Genomic DNA, 15,803 nt, shown 5'->3' on the forward strand with positions numbered 1-15,803 from the left:
ATATTTATACCTAACTATCTGAGGAAGTCCGTGCTAGTCTACAAGAACTCCATTACATTTGTATGCCCGAGAAGTGGCCCTCATCTCGTAAAGGGATTACACTTGACTTCATGTTCGTAAATCTCTATTTACACCAACAGACTTTCGTTTTTTGTACTTAACACGTAGTTTTTAAATCAATTATCAGCTAAATAGTTCGATTGGAGGCAACATTGATGCTCAGCGCCGCTGCCGCGCTCTGCTTTGGGACTCCTCCTCCGCCTCTTGCGCTGCTTCTGTCTTCGACGACCTCGGCTGCTCCTGGGCCTTAATCTCATGGTCCAGCCGCTCTTTCGCCCGGAACACTTTTGACTGGATATAGAAGGAGCCGCCTTTGGAGCGTTCGTTCACTTGAAACAGATGCTCGTAGTTCTTGATGATGGCGTCCACGTTCTTGGGGTCATCTATATTCAGGATCTGCTTGGCTTCCTCCAGCGTCATGCCTGCATGGATAATTGTATGAATACTGAAGTAGATAGGATAACTGTGACAAAGACCTACCTGTGCGCAGGTTGGACTCGGCGCTCTTGTCGCCCTGCTTGCCACCACCCGCCCGTCGTGCCGCTTCTTGGGATGCGGCGATCTCCTGGCGCAGCGCCTTGGTGAAGGCTCTTCCCACTGCCTGGGCGCCCAACACGATAATCTGGGCGATATACTTGGCCATGGCGTCGGTTTCTTGTGCTCCCTGCTTTTCGTACGTAAATCTCCGGCGCTCTATGTGTACAGCTTAATTTGGGGTCTCAAAAAACGTGTCGCTTAAATTACGCAACACCGTACTGGTCCTCAGTGTTCCAATTGTATTATTTAACAGGCGTCCTTCTAAAGACATGGGTACATAACTTTTAACACTGAATTTGAAATAGTTTTTTATAATTTTATTTAGCTACCAGGCGAATTTTAGCTTTTACTCCAGATATTTACAAACTAGCAGGCGGCGAAAAGCAGGTGAAACAGCTGATTGGGTGGTGATGGTACACGGCTGTCATCAATAGCTATCGATAGATTTTCTTGAGTAACGAAATATTTTTAAAATCGAAATATCCAAATGCTTTCTAGACGACTACTGTGCTATCGATAACATCACAGCATTTGTCAGTTATCGTTTTCAAAAATTCAAAATTCCCAGTTAAGCCAATGACTCAGGAACCCAACTGGAAAAAGGCCTACGACCATCTGGTCCGTGAGCACCAGAATGACCAGAATCGGGTGCACTTGCTGCAGCGACAACTGCGGCACTTTCGGTCCAAGCGCGTACGACTGCAGAATGAACTTGAGGAGGAGCGACAGGGCATGGACGTTTGGATAACGATGATGGAAACCGTGCACCGCCGAGTGGAGCGCTTTAAGAAGCACAAGCACCTACTCTCGCCCAAAAAGCACAAGCAACTGCGTCGCATAATAGGAAAGCTGCCCATGAGCACCTTTGAGGAGCAGGTGCGTCTGATGGAGGTGTCGGAGCAGTTGGTGCCCAAGCCATGCCTAGACATACCCGTTCCTCCAAGGACCAATGGAGACCAGCTTACCAAGTACTCAGTTCCGCATCAGAGAAAGAGCTGCGATCCCCAGACTCTATCCCCTGTGGACAAGCGGCTGGCCAGGATCCATGCCATCCTGAAAGCCCTGCAAGGAATCCACAAACAGACCTCGTCCGTCATCGCGGATATACATTCCCTAATGGCTACTATTAACTATTTGGAGCGGGGACACTGCACCAACATAAAGATCACTCCATTTGTGCAGTCAGCGCAGGGTGCGAAACCGTCGCCAATAAAGGCCACCATCGAATTGGATCGGCTGCGCAGGACCAAGCACGGAACCCAGTACACGCGGGAGCTGATGGACGTACGTCCTCCGTACATCCTTGACCATGTGCCGCAATTGAAACCCAACATTTTCGACGGTTTGGGTAGAAAGGCAGGAAGGAAGAAAACAAAAGCTAAGCACTGAACCGAACCATTTCTGGTGGGGAAAATAATTTATTACTCCAAGAATTAGTCTACTTAGACATAGTCTAATGAACATGCTCTATGCTACGCTAGTCCTGTCCTGCGTCGGTTTGATATATACAATTTACAATAATCTTATTTAGCTCGGGCAAAGTCGTGGCAAGTTTACAGAGAACGATTTAAGATTAAGATACGCTCTTTATATAAATAATATCCGAACCAAGCGATTCTCTGCTAAGCTCCCTTCCTTTTGAGTGGATCATCATTGAACTAAAACTTGAGGACTTGTATCCCAAAAGTCCTTGTGTTTGGGGCTAACATTTGCCTGGCACTTATTTGTTTTCCGAGAGTATTCTTTGCCCATAAATTCCCTTCACGTCTGTGCTCATATGGCCTGCCTCTGTGCTTTGTGGTGGCTCCCACCAGTTATGGGGCATCTTAACAGAATCCCGGATTGGTGTGCTCGATGATGCAGCGCTTGCAGTACTTCTTCACCGCCCGGTAGCCCTCGATGGACACCGGACAGTCCTGTATATTCAGTTGCTGGAGTCCGCGGCAATAGTAAGCGATGCACTGCACCCCGCGGTCCGTGATCATGTCGCAGCTGCGCAGGCTGAGCTTCTTCAGGTTCGGACAGCTCTCGGCCAGAGCTCGGAGTCCCGCGTCGCTCACATCGCACTTCCCTATGTCCAAAGCTCGCAGACGTGGACAGGATCGCGCCAGGACCGTAATGGAGTCATCGCTAACAGCCTCACATCCTCGAGCATTCAGATAGCGCAACTTATAACACCGCCTGGCAATCACCTTTAGCCCCGCATCCGAGACCCGCTCGCATTTGGCCACGGAAAGGTAGCGGAGCGCCGCTCCCAGCTTGGCCAACTCATACAATCCGAAGTCCGTGATGTTCAGGCAGTCGGACACACTGAGCTCCTTCAGCGAGACACAAAAACTGGGCACGAACTTGAGGCCCGCATCTATTTCATGTAGGAAACAATGTTATTCATATGGTATTATAAGCGGTATCCACTCCAACTCACCTGTGACTTGAATGCAGCGCCGCAGATAAAGGTAAACCAGCTGGGGGCAGTTCTTGACCACAATCTTCAGACCCATGTCATCGATGGCCATGCAGTCCGTGAGGTCCAGATACTGGAGCAGCAGGCGACGCGGTGGCTCCATGTGGGGATTAGGACTGATGCTGCTCACCTGGCTGCAGCCTGAGGAAAAATAATATTAAACATGAATTATGCAAATAAGCTAATCCCTTATTCAAAATATGTTTTTTAAAAGTGTCAAGTGATTTGTATCTTTTTAATAGGCATAAGTTGTATAAATCTCGGCTTAAAAGATCCGAGATCCAATAAGCTATTTCTACTCACCCGTCACATCCAGATGCTGCAGGTTGCTGCACTTGGTCAGCGCCTCGACCAGCGCCTGATTGGAGATGCCCACGCAGGTCTGTAGCTGCAGGTGGGTCAACTCGGGGCAGCGGCGCGTGAGGAGCTGTAGACCCTTGTCCGAGATGCGGCAGCCATCGGCGAGCATGACGCGCTCCACCTCCGGACAGGCGCCGTTGCAGCTCTGGCCGCAGAGCTGGCGGAAGATCATCTTCAGCGTCTTGTCGCCGTTCAAGTGCTCGCCCCGCAGCGAGATCACCTTCCACAGGATGGGTCGCCAGGCGAGATGCTCGAATCTCCGGCAGACCCGCGCCACGTTGCACAGTTCGCAGCTGTCCAGCCACGAGAAGATCCGCACCACGGCCTCGTCGGGCAAGCGATCAAAGAGCGGACCGCAGCGGAAGGGACCTTTGCGATTCCAGGGCGGCGGTCCAATGGCGGTGCCAGGCGCTGGTCCTCCTCCCAATCCATTGCTGGAGGCTCCCCTTCGTGGCGTTGTGGCTGGCGTACTGCTAGCCATGATGCCCGCTCCACTGGCCGTGGTGGAGTTGGTCACATTGCCTGCTCCGCCACTCGAATGGTGACCGGTGGGCGAGGGTGAGACCAGTGTGGCGTAGCCCTGATCCAAGCTGGGCGAGAAGCGACCCAGGTTGCACAGCCCGTCCGACAGGCTCTGGCCCTTGGAGTGCAGGTGGTTGGAGTTGGAGCTCCGGTTCAGCAGGTAGCGATCCGAACCGCTCGTCTCGCTGGGACTGGAGGTGCGCGGGTGATGCAGGCGTTCTGGGAATATGACGAACAAGGGTTAGTATGATTTCAGGACTTGCATTACGGTCCACCCACCTGGCAGTCGCTCGTTCCCGCTGCCGCTGCTGTAATCCTCCAGGTAGTAGCGTTCGTTTTGGAACTGACTTGCTTCGGCGCCCAAGGGAAGGGCTCTCAGGGCGTTGCCCAGATACAGTGACTCCATCTTCTTGTCCAGCAGGTACTGGGCTCCATTGCTGCCGCTGCCGCTGCCATTGCTGCTAAGTACAGTGGGCACACTGCAGCGGCCACCTTGGGCACGTCTCCGTCCTCCAGCTCCACCACTGCCACTTCCCGCCCCACCGCCACCCGCGTTGTTGTCACTCGAATCCTCCGTGTCCGCACTGTTGCCGTGCATCCAACTGGGCCGCTGGGCTCCGAACTGCAGGACATGTTCCAGTGTTAGGAAGTTCCTCGGCTGTGGTACGGGAGCCACGTTCCTCGAGGCCGGAGCTGGTAGTTCGGGGGACTTCTTTGCATGCCTACCCACAGAAGCCGTGGAATGGGCTGCATAGCTGGTCTGCTGCTCGGCTGGTCGCGAGTGGCGGCCTCTCAGCTCGAAGGTGGCCGCCTTTTGCTGCACCATGTGGAGCACCGCTGCCGCTGCTGCCGTCGAGGATGCCGCCGCCTGGTCGCTGGGCGGCGTGGAGCTGCGCGAGGCCAGCGCTTCGGCCACCTCCAGGCCGGGATTGGAGGACTTGCGGGACATCATCTTGTACGCCTGTGGATCCAGCGGACTGGAGCTCAGCGGATGCGGATGGTGGTAGTGGTCGCGAACTGCATTGCTGTTGCGGCCCAATGAGGCGAGTGGACACTCCAGGTCGCTGCTGCGACGGTTGCTCGTCTTGTGCGACATGGTTGGTTCCTCTGCGGGTTGGATGCTTGTCTATCAGCTAGAGGCCTCTAGAGTGGCACGAAGGTCTGCAACATGGTCGATTAGACAAATTAGGAATACTTTCAATAGTGTAAAATCCATTTCTTAAATGGGAAGACTCAAGCTGCATAAGTGAAATGGCATCAGGGGATTAGGGGATTAAGATTAAGGAATTTAAGAACCGTTTAAGACGGCATATGCTTGATTATTTCCCATTGATTTATAATCATAGTGGATTCGCCTAATATCTTTTAATCCAAAGACTCCATCCAATCAAGACAATATGTGTGCCAGACGGCGAATGGAATTCAAATCTGCGATGGCAATGGTGAACACGGAATGCCTGGCGACTTGGATGTGTGTGTGGGTAGTCATTTGTGGGTCTGCATGCCATTCGCAATTATTAGAGAAAAAGGCAGCGATGGTGAGGCATAACTGGGAGTCATAAAATATATATGTATACATTTCTGTGCCCACCACTCCTCCGAAACTTAGCTGCAGTTGACCTTTCAAATCCAGCACTCGACTCTTGTGGGTGAGTTGGGGATTGCTGGAATTATCGGTTGTCGGCAAACAAATCGTTCTGCGCACGTATATATTTTCACAATTAATAAGGGGATCGCCCACGCTCCGAACAAAAATCATTGGTTAGCTTTGTATGTGAACAACGGGTATATCTTTTATTTGGCCACACGTATGCTGTCATTTCCATTCAGTCGCGCTCCAAGCTCCATTCATTGTTGTTGGTCCGGAACCAGTTTGTTGGGGCAGCGGCAGGGGCAGGGGCAGGGGCAGCGGGTCGGGGAATGGAGGATGGGGACCTGTGTATTTGGGATGAGGAAGAGGCTGCAGAGGCTGCGGAGGCGTGGGCTGGCTTGTGGCCATCCGCAATTTGGCCTAACCTTAAGACCTTAAATTAAGCCGAAAGTAACCCAATTCGGCAAGTTAGGAACAGGAACCAGAGATTTGGGCAGAAGCCATAACCGTTCTGCGGCTGGGGGCTTTGCATAATTTACTCGCCCATCTGTGCTATCTCCTAATAGAAAACTATAAATTTACTTCAAATTTTCGTGGCATTTCTGGGTGGGGCAGCGTTTGTTTTCTTACGGGGCACACCTACGGAAAAAGGGGCTGGGGTGGCATACTTTTGGGACGAGTAAATCACAAGCTACTCACAAGTGGAGCTCCGCGCCCGGCTTTATTTTTATTGTAATCAAATTTGAAATTAATTTCGATTTCTTATTTTTGTGTTGTATCATTTTGTGGCCACGCCATAAATAAACACAAATAGGCTGGCCATAATAATAACGCGGCGCTCTAGCACATTTGCTGGAGCTACGGAAATATGTCTTGTCATTTGGCTTATGGCAGCTGATTAATCTTAGCATCTCCGTAACCGAAACCAAAACCAAAACCAAAATTCAGACCCAAGCCGAGACCAAAGCTGAGAATCTAAATCTGAATCCGAGGTGAAGTGAAGTGGAGCCGCCGCCTGTCGCGTATGCCTCATATGGAATGTCGCTCAACTGGTTCGAAGGCCCAAACGAAAATCCCCGAAGAAAGAAAGGAAAATGCTCCAAGCACCAAGCTCCAAGCTCCATGCTCCATGCTCTATGCTCCAGAGATCACTTCACTCTGGTCCACTCAAGCCCAATTCAATCCACTCGAGGAGAGGCATTCGATTTTTTCCTAGACCAGGGCCAGCCGTTGCCATAATTCACAATAGTTGGACAATAAATAATTAATAAAGCACGCTCGGTGTGTGGACAAAAGTGTCAAATGGTTCATTGGGCAACACATCATGGAATTTGCATAAATTTACATGCAAATGTAATTCATTTTGTTTGTTTTACGCTTTGTCTTTCGACTGAAGGGCCTAAAATATCATTAGTAACGCATTAAGTGTTGTAAACAACGCACGAAGCTTGTAAAGTTCTTGTCTTCCAACACTTGGCACTCAGATTAGGATTTAAGCCTGGTCCAAGAAAGTTTAGGAGAAAGTTTTTCTTTAAATGTATCATTCACCATGATTTTGTACATTTATCTACATTTTATCCAAATAAAACCTAATGGACCAGTCAATATATATTAATAATCCGGATTAGTTTCCCATTTATTATAGAATTATTATTAACTGAGAATTTACGATGCGTTAAGCAATTTCGCTTTATTTTATTTAGACTAAAGAATATTATCTTTTGCCTTTTTATAACCATTGCACTTAGGTGTGCTCAGCATTAAATTTATATCCCGGATTACCTTCGTATCTGTCAAGTTGCTCAATCAATTGCTGCTCAATTAAGCCGCGTATATATTTCGCAAGTTTTATTGGTGAAATAAAAATTAAAAAGCCAGCAAAGGCCAGCGATCGGCGACCGTCCACTGGGAACTGGTCCAGCACTGTATCTGTATCTATCTCGATCTGTGTCTATGTTCCTATCTCCATCTTTACGTGCTTGTCCATATTTCCCTGTCCGAGTCCGAGTCCGAGCCAAGCCTCTTCAAGTGAGCTCAACGAGCACACAAACGAGCACATAAAATATGACAACAACAAGTACTAATTATTTAATATGCTTAATGAGCAAATGTCGCCATCGTGGTGCCCACGGTGCCCACGGTGCACTCGAACATGGCAAGACTACTTCGGCACAGTGGGGCGATTGTTAAGATAAGATAGAAATATTTAATTAAACTGCGAACTGCACCACCTCAGAGTGGGTAATTCGAATAAATGCACGAGTAGTGGCCTTCACTTCAGACTTTTCCTAACTGACTAAATGAGTGGAGTTTCGATGGGCAGTCTTGTACCTTCCTTCTCATTATTTGCAATGCCCATTTTATCACCTCCCTGATTACTGTATTCCCCCCGAATCCATTTATAAGCCCCATCGGGCACACTGTGCGCTGTGTCAAACTAATAACTGCTATTTCCAGCGTTTGTGTGTGGCGACCGTTGTCTGCACATGGTTGAAATCTAACGCCGAGCAGCAAAACAACAACACATCTTGGCGCCACGGACAGCGGGCACCTTTTGGCCTCCATGGCTTGGCATGCTGAGCGCCTGGCCCCAAGTCTTGGCCCAGAGCCATGTGCTCCACGGAGTGGCTGTGTGTGTGTGGCTACCGTTTTCCCCAGCAATTGCCGCGCTGTGGGTTGGCTTTTTGCATAGTGTCAATTTTGATTTAGCAAAACGTTGATGGTGCTGCTGCTGCTGCGGTTGCTGCTGCAATTGTTGTTGCCGCAGTTGCTGCTGCGGCTCCATTGGGTTGTCAGCGCACCCGCCAAACACCTCCTGGGCAAATAAACACCCTCTGTGGTGCTAGCCGGCGCTGCCTAGAAAGTGGGTGGCGCTGACAAGTTTTACAACAAAAAAAAAGAATAACTATATATGAGCTAAAGTTATATGAAATATTTCTTGCCAGCAAAAATGGGCGCAGCATCAACTTGATTTTCTCAGCGATTTCACACAAAATGCAATTAGCTCGACTTGCCTTAACGTATTTAAGTCTCATTTATTGGGTATTGTTCGATTCAAATCGTTGTTCTTTCCAAACACCAGTGTTGTTCAAATTAATTGGCAAATTTTGCGACAAAGAGCTTGGCTATCGAAGTTGTTGCCATTCCTCGCACCACCATAGAAGATGAACCTTTGGCACCTCTGCGTTGTGGAGTTGTAGTACCAATTGCGCAGATAGGCCTTTCCTTTGCCCACATCCAGTGGCTTTAGGCATCTGGGTTTGACTAAAATCGCATGGCAGATGAGTTTAATAAGGTACTTCTCCACAATATTTGAGGACTATCCACACTTACTCGAATGACTCTGCTGCAGACAGAGCACCAAAAGAACGAGGAAACACGATATCTTGAAGAGCATGGTGAACAATTGAAACTAACCAGAATAAATATCTATCGACGACTTTTATGCCACCAGCAATTGTTTTCGGGCTAGAGCGCTATATTAAATCAGGTGGTATACAACAAACTCAACTGTTTGTCTAATTATTGCCTATGATAACCAAATATTGTGTTAGTTGTACATTTCAAATCATTCTTCTTCTTAGGCATTTGTAAAAAATAAACAAAAACAGGTGTGAATGAAGTATACAGTTAACGTGAAATGTAAAACTACAACAAAAATTTAACTGCCTAATGAAAAACACCTCATAATGAATACATATAGTTTAAAATTTAAATGTTGCCGGGTATTAATTTAGGGACAATTCTTGTTGCATTGCCACCAGGAGGCAAAGTTATTTGCATTTCCATTTACACTGCTACGTTTGCCATAGAACCTGAATTTCCCACAGGCTCTCCTATTTCTGTCGTAGTACCAGCGAATGTTCCAAAACGTTCCTTTTCCAGAATTTTTAGGCAAACGACAAAGAGCTCTGTCTAAATCAACAAAATTTAATTACTTCAACATGTCTTAAATATATTTCGGACATCTACTTACAACTGCTTATATGAGGTGTAATAACTATCAAGATCAGACCGAGATATAGCCATTTTAACAGCATTTTTGATGTGTGACTGAGTTGTAAGTTGATAAATGCACAAGGTACGAATATTAAACAGCTTTTATAGGTGAATTAATGAGCCAACCGACAGCCGCAATCTAAATACCCTATTAAATGCTTACGGTTCGTTTTGCATTAAACATTATTTGTATTCATAAGGTAATTAAATATCCCATTATGCGGACTTAACATCATTCCGAAACTGGCTTACCCACTTACTAACTTTAAGAACTCCGAAGTTTATTTATTTACTGCCATTCTGTGGCAATTAGGCGTTGCTTAAATATTTATTTCAACACATTTAATTTGCCGCAACAATAGCTGAACTCGGTTAACCGTTCAGTTAAGTTAAATGAACCCGAATTCCGTGGCTTCTCGTGTTGCTGTTGTCTCTATGCAAATATGCGATGAAAAGAATTGAAAGTTGACACAGTTCACAAAGAATTTGAAATGTTTCGCCACGAGAAAGAGGGGAGAATGTGTTCGTATTATTAAATATGTATGGGCGGCACTTTGGAATGGGCCATATTTTTGCCTATGCATGCATAAATAGGCACTCATTATCAAAGTTCCAGCTCAATAGGCCGTAGAGTAGAAGCGGGAGAAAGAGATTGATCTGGTAGAAAGTATTGAATGGAACGAATGAAGATTCAATGTGGTCGTAGCGAAATTAATTAGAGCATTCGGCTTGATTTCGAGCTATGCGATATCGGCGGATATGGTGTTCCTTCCCCGCTAACTGTAAATTATTGGAATTTTGTATCAATTTGTAGATTCTGCAATCTCAATTACCTAGGCAAAAAACTTTCTCAGGAAGCTGCTCAGTGACTGTGGAAAAACTCGTTTAAATTTCCACTTGGCCATCGCTCATTTTTTGTTCAGCGCTGATTGATCTGATAGTGCAAAAAATGTTAAATACTTATATATATACTATGTATATATAAATTGATTTCTTGACGTCTACGCGCTATCCATTAAAATTGGACTTGCTTTTAAAGTTTTTCTCAAATTTCGTTAATGGTTTTGTGCCATTTCTTTCGTCATTATCTGTAACTAAAAATTTCACCCGAGCCATTAAGGAAGAACGCGCAGATTTCAGTCGAACTAATTAAACCGAATCTTATATAATGAACCGTGAAGACAATAACAACCGTGAAGACGCAGTCGCGGCGATTGAAACATTGAGACTGTCATCAATCAAAGGCAGATTCTTGGCCAGCTTCTCATCCTCGACTCGAGCATAATTCAAATTCCAGGCGAACCAGTTCGCTGCCTGAGTCTTTTGTTCTGCGCCACGGCCCCGAAAATAACTTTTGGCAGTGAGTGTGCCTTAAGCTGAAATTAAACAGCCAGCCCGGGCAAAATAAATCACAAAATGAGACCCAGAAACAAGGCGAGCTCATTGCAAATTACATGCTGTTCCAGGGGCAGCGCCGACTTTGACGGGGCCAGCACAATTGCGGACGTGAATGATGGCACCACGGCTAATCCCCAGATCCCCAGATCCGCAGATCCGAGATCCCCACTACCGAGATCCCCGAATTCGAAGCACATAAATCCAGGCCAAGTCAAAGTCCAATAAAAATGTCGAGCAAATGCAAAAAAGCGACAAATGCTTGACGGACCAAATGTCAGAGTTAATTTATCTAAAAGCATTGCCCGACTTTTCGCTGCTAGACGGCTGCTAAACGAAGACAGAGATCGGATAATTTTAATTAAGACAAAATATTTGAAATTCTGCACAAGACAACGAGGTCTCTCTAACAAGAAGCCAACAATTTGCCGCGCGCAATTTTTCAAATTACATTTCATTAAAGAGAGAGAGAAAGACAGAGAGATGGCCATGATCAAGTGATAAGTGCAAGAGAAAAGCACCGTTTTGTCCCCGACTCTTGGCCACTTTTCATTCGGAAATCGGAATCCGTCGAGAAGGAGAGCCAAACAGGTTATATCTGTGTGAGTGTGGTGGCCCGCATGGCCAAAAGCCCAAGCCTAGGCCAAAAGGCGCCCGCATAGATCTATCTGCTCTATCTGCCTCTTTCCGCCATCTAATATGCTACACATAAATTGTTTAACAAATTTAATTTTAAAGTTCAGCCCGCAATGCCCTGCGACAACGACAACGACAACAGCAACAGCAACAATTGAGGCAGCAACTATGTCAGTCACTCAGCAACATGGCCAACTAGCAAGTAGAAACAACATTCCAGCTCCAGCCTCCCCCTGCGCACCTGCACCGCCGCCCTCTCCTCTCCTTTCCTCACCCTCCCCATCCCGCTCCTCTAGCAGGCAATCGTCAAGCTCGTAACTAGCTGCAGCTACAAGTTGCCGTTTCTAATACAAAACTGTCGCTTGTGGCGTGAGAGACTGCAGCTTCGACCACCGAGCTCTCTTGGCCACGATTCGCGGCAAGCTTTGGCTTTCAAGACAACAAAACAAAAAAACAACAGCAAAAAGAAAACGCCAAGAAAAAAAAAATAAAGGAAAAATAAATAATAAAAAATACGTCGCATTGCATTTTAGTATTTGCTGATTGCACTGTTGCAAGAGCTATGAAATCATACAAACAGACACATAAATACCCGCACTCACACAGCGCAGGGAGACATACAATAAAAGTTGCGGACAAGAAAGGAAAGTCGATTAGCCGGAGGAAAGCACCGAACTGGAAGTGCTCTTTAGATTCAAGGCTTAGGGAATCGATTATTCGGAAAATACGGAAAATGCACTACATTTCTACTAATAATCTTTGGAAACATATAATATGTAAATATAAAAATAACTCGGCGTTAACAAATCTGTAAATACCATACAATAAATATCTTTAAATGCGCTTTTTATAAGATTGTGCTGACGAAAAGAAATCCCTAAACTAGATAACATAAATGAGAAGTCGACGATTTGATCTAAGATTAATGTAAAGTAAAATGGTAATAGCATTTTAGTGAGTTTAACAATGGATAGCTACTGCAAATTCCCAAACTCCCTAAGTAGTTGATGGATCCCCGCCAAGGCAGTTCGAAATATAAAAATAATAAATATAGTAAAAGAAACTGTTGAAAATCTCATGAAATCGGCGAGTGGCTTTTCCATGTCGGCAACTGCGATGGCGGCAGCCTTTTGGCTTGAAAGCTTTTTGGCTTTGATTGGGGCTGCGGGCCATGGCTGAATGCTGGACTGTTGGACTGTTGGATTGTTGGATTGTTGGACCTCTGGATTGTGGATTGCATTGGCTCTCCAAGTGGCCAAGTGGCTCGCTGGCTGGGCTGTCATGGCAATGCGCATATGTTGACATTTTAGTAGGAAATATTTGAAATTGCTGGTAAATGCGCGAGTAAGCGGGCGATCTTTGCCCGCTTTCGATTCGAATCGCCGCTGGCTGGGAAAGTGCGAGCCCGACACAAATGCCAAAATGTTGTGATATCAAATGTCCAATTTGTAATCATTTAACATGCTAAGATTACAAAGGAGAAGTCAGACATAATAAATTCGTCTGCTTGTTTCGGTTTCGGTTGGTTTCTGTTGGGTATAAAGCATATACATATATGGATGGTTTCCAGATAACCGAACTACAGGGGCAAACCCTCGGGCACTTTGCTAATGATGTGAAGAGCCGAAAACATTTGGCCAACACGTGTGCCATAGCTGCGAACTCCCAACATTGGGTAGAATTCTCTATGTATCTGTCTATCTGGGCATGGCGGAGTTCCAGGAAAAATATGAATATAGTTATTTTCGCGGGGGAAAAAGGAAAGTCGTTCGGCGTATAATTGCCGCGGGTATGCGTTTGTGTGAGGATGAAATTCAATCAGTTGGCCATAAACATATCCGTTGCAGCAACTCCTAGTTGAGTTAATGACCAGTCGAGAGATCCCGACTTCCTCTACGTGTATAATTTGCATGCAACCACCTCGCGGAGAGGGTGTATCTCCAGCTCCAGCTCCTGCTCCAGCTCCAGCACCATCCGCATCTGCATCTGCATCGGTGGTTGTATCGCGAACGAGTTATATGCCAAAGTGGTGCAGCAACAACAATAAATATATATCTCCAAAGGTGTGATTTTAATGTGACAACTTTTGCAACTGGTTTGGTTTTTCGTTTTGGTTTTGGTTTCGGTTTGGGGTCGAGAGTTTTCCTCTTATGCGAGGTGTCACAGGGAATGGGCGTACGAATAATTCCATTACAATTTTACGATCGTGCAATATTAATAAAGAAAACTATGGAATATATGCACGTATGCTTAACGAAGCCATACAGAAACGAAGAGAGCGACAGGGAGAGGGAGAGCGAAAGAGAGGGCCTGAAAACCTGAACCTCGAATTGCAATTTAATAAGTTGTGATCGCCCGTTCTACCTTGATGATTATACAGGTAACTCCGTTTGGGTTCTCATTTATGCATCGCATAGCACTTTGTTTATTTGGCAGTTTTTGCAGCTTCATTTAATTTCCATTTATTTTCTCTGTTATTCCACTGGCACTCGCATACGCACACACTAGCGCACTCTTTTCTCTACTTTATTTTCATTGCAGGTCGCGTGAGAGTGTGTGCGTTTCGATCTTTCACTATGGCTCTTTGTGTTATCTTTTTTGCGCTCACTGACTCACGGCACCAACACCAGCGCAGGCTCTCGTACACACATGCACACACACACACCCGTAGGACACGTAGGCACGCAACGCAGAGCGGCGCCTTGAGACCGTTTGATCCGCTTCTACGAGACCGGGACACGCGGGCACCTGGATCCGTCTCCGTCGACAGGTAAATGGCAACTGAGTCCGCGTCGCAGCGCAGAGACTACAGAGTGCTGGCCATCGATCGCCAACTACGGCAGCAGCGAAGAGAGCGGCGTGCTCTCTTGGACGTGGCGGAAACACACCACAGGTAGTGGGAGGTGGGCATTGCCAGGCGAAACAAAAGACTTAGGCAACGAACTTGTTGAATTTAAAGTTGGAAAATTTCATCCTCGAATTCGAAATAGTTAATGAAAAATCAAAAATTCATTGCTTGAATGAACTGTTTTTAATTTTAATTATCCAAACATGTTGCATATCTTAAAGTGTGTTTTTAAATTATTAAATACGAAAATATGAATATATTTCGGATTAAATTTCTTCATAAATGTAATTACATAATTTTTTTTCAAAGTGAAATTTATTTTGTTTGGTTTGAATATATGTATAACACATATTTGAATAATTTTTCAGATAAACAATTAATATTATTTATTAGGAAATCTAAATTTACCACCTATTCAAACTATTTCACCGTGTTCCCAAACTCCTTACCCGCTCTTACCGCCCCCTTGTAAAGCAACGCCTGTTGAACATGTTGTGCTACTTTTCCGTTTTTGTTGTTCTGCTGCTGAGCTCGCAAATATATTTCCACCACGGCATAACTAAACGTGCCTGTGGGCTTAACTGGCATACAAGAAGAGAGCCCCTCAAGATTCCAGGCTGAAAATTGAAAAAAGAGGCTTAAGAGTATGGTTGAGTGGGTCTGTGTATGTGTGAGCTGGATTACAGGCGCGCATGCGCAGCGCACGCCTCTTGCCCTCGCGCTCCCTCTTTTGTTTGCAATGGAATTTCTTTCTTTTCATAAACATGTTTTCTGGCCGCTGTTGTTGGCTTATTACAGCATTTAAGAGGCAAAAAAAGCGAGGGGTGCGGGGCTCGGCATAGGGGATCGATCGGGCACACACTAAGCCCAAGTAGCATGAAACAAGTTCAGCGCTCGACTTCGGCTGCTGCTGCGGCAGCTCAGTTTTGGTCCGCTCTCGTCTTGCTGCGTTTAAGCCAGCCCAGCTCTTAACTTCTTCTTGAATGACTGCGGCGCAGGAATGCGGTGTTTTTAAATAGCTAAGGCCGCAGCGACGTAAGCGGCAACTGCGACGCCAGCAGCGAATGCAAGCGGTCCGCACCACATTGTTGTTGGGCGCAGAATCAGAGCAAGTCGGAGGACGACCGGGCCAACAGATCGCGACAACGATCACAGCGGAGAGTTCGAGCTGCAGCTGTGCACCGGCAGAAACTATTGTTTTGACTTACGAATTAGGATTCAAATTAGGATAAAAACTGCACGCTTTCCTCATGCAAGTGTGGTTATCAAATTTATGACTCAATAAAATATTCTAGAAAATCATTGCTAAGACTTATAACAATCAGCTTGCAAAGCCAAAAATAAGGTATTTTTCCCTGTGTAGCTGTCGAAGTTGCTGTTGCCGGAGCTAA

General features: G+C 46.1%; 4 protein-coding genes across 5 annotated transcripts; 1 reads left to right on the plus strand and 3 right to left on the minus strand.

Moving 5' to 3' along the window:
- Positions 1-107: 107 nt before the first annotated feature.
- LOC122620834 (mitochondrial import inner membrane translocase subunit Tim16) lies at positions 108-1,078 on the minus strand. Of its 2 annotated transcripts, none has more exons than XM_043798485.1 (3): positions 927-1,078; positions 541-858; positions 108-482 (listed from the first exon to the last, which is right to left on the minus strand). In XM_043798485.1, exons 2-3 carry the CDS (start codon positions 701-703, stop codon positions 220-222), a joined length of 426 nt encoding a protein of 141 aa, XP_043654420.1. In that variant the 5' UTR covers positions 704-858; positions 927-1,078; the 3' UTR covers positions 108-219. The 2 variants fall into 2 exon arrangements, with proteins under 2 accessions (XP_043654420.1, XP_043654421.1); XM_043798486.1 differs by having other exon boundaries at positions 541-855; positions 927-1,049.
- On the plus strand, positions 1,048-2,392 carry LOC122620833. Its single transcript, XM_043798484.1, has one exon. The coding sequence runs from the start codon at positions 1,174-1,176 to the stop codon at positions 1,984-1,986; it is 813 nt and encodes a 270-aa protein (XP_043654419.1). The 5' UTR covers positions 1,048-1,173; the 3' UTR covers positions 1,987-2,392.
- A 20-nt stretch (positions 2,393-2,412) lies between these two features.
- On the minus strand, positions 2,413-14,321 carry LOC122620832 (F-box/LRR-repeat protein 7). Its single transcript, XM_043798483.1, has 5 exons — positions 13,929-14,321; positions 4,223-5,104; positions 3,365-4,162; positions 3,023-3,202; positions 2,413-2,959 (listed from the first exon to the last, which is right to left on the minus strand). Exons 2-5 carry the CDS (start codon positions 5,037-5,039, stop codon positions 2,424-2,426), a joined length of 2,331 nt encoding a protein of 776 aa, XP_043654418.1. The 5' UTR covers positions 5,040-5,104; positions 13,929-14,321; the 3' UTR covers positions 2,413-2,423.
- LOC122620835 (kappaPI-actitoxin-Avd3c) lies at positions 8,581-8,931 on the minus strand. The gene is made up of 2 exons (XM_043798487.1): positions 8,868-8,931; positions 8,581-8,798 (listed from the first exon to the last, which is right to left on the minus strand). Exons 1-2 carry the CDS (start codon positions 8,929-8,931, stop codon positions 8,623-8,625), a joined length of 240 nt encoding a protein of 79 aa, XP_043654422.1. The 3' UTR covers positions 8,581-8,622.
- Positions 14,322-15,803: the final 1,482 nt, after the last annotated feature.

The sequence above is a fragment of the Drosophila teissieri genome, chromosome 3R (assembly GCF_016746235.2).
Source record: "Drosophila teissieri strain GT53w chromosome 3R, Prin_Dtei_1.1, whole genome shotgun sequence".
Taxonomy (NCBI): domain Eukaryota; kingdom Metazoa; phylum Arthropoda; class Insecta; order Diptera; family Drosophilidae; genus Drosophila; species Drosophila teissieri.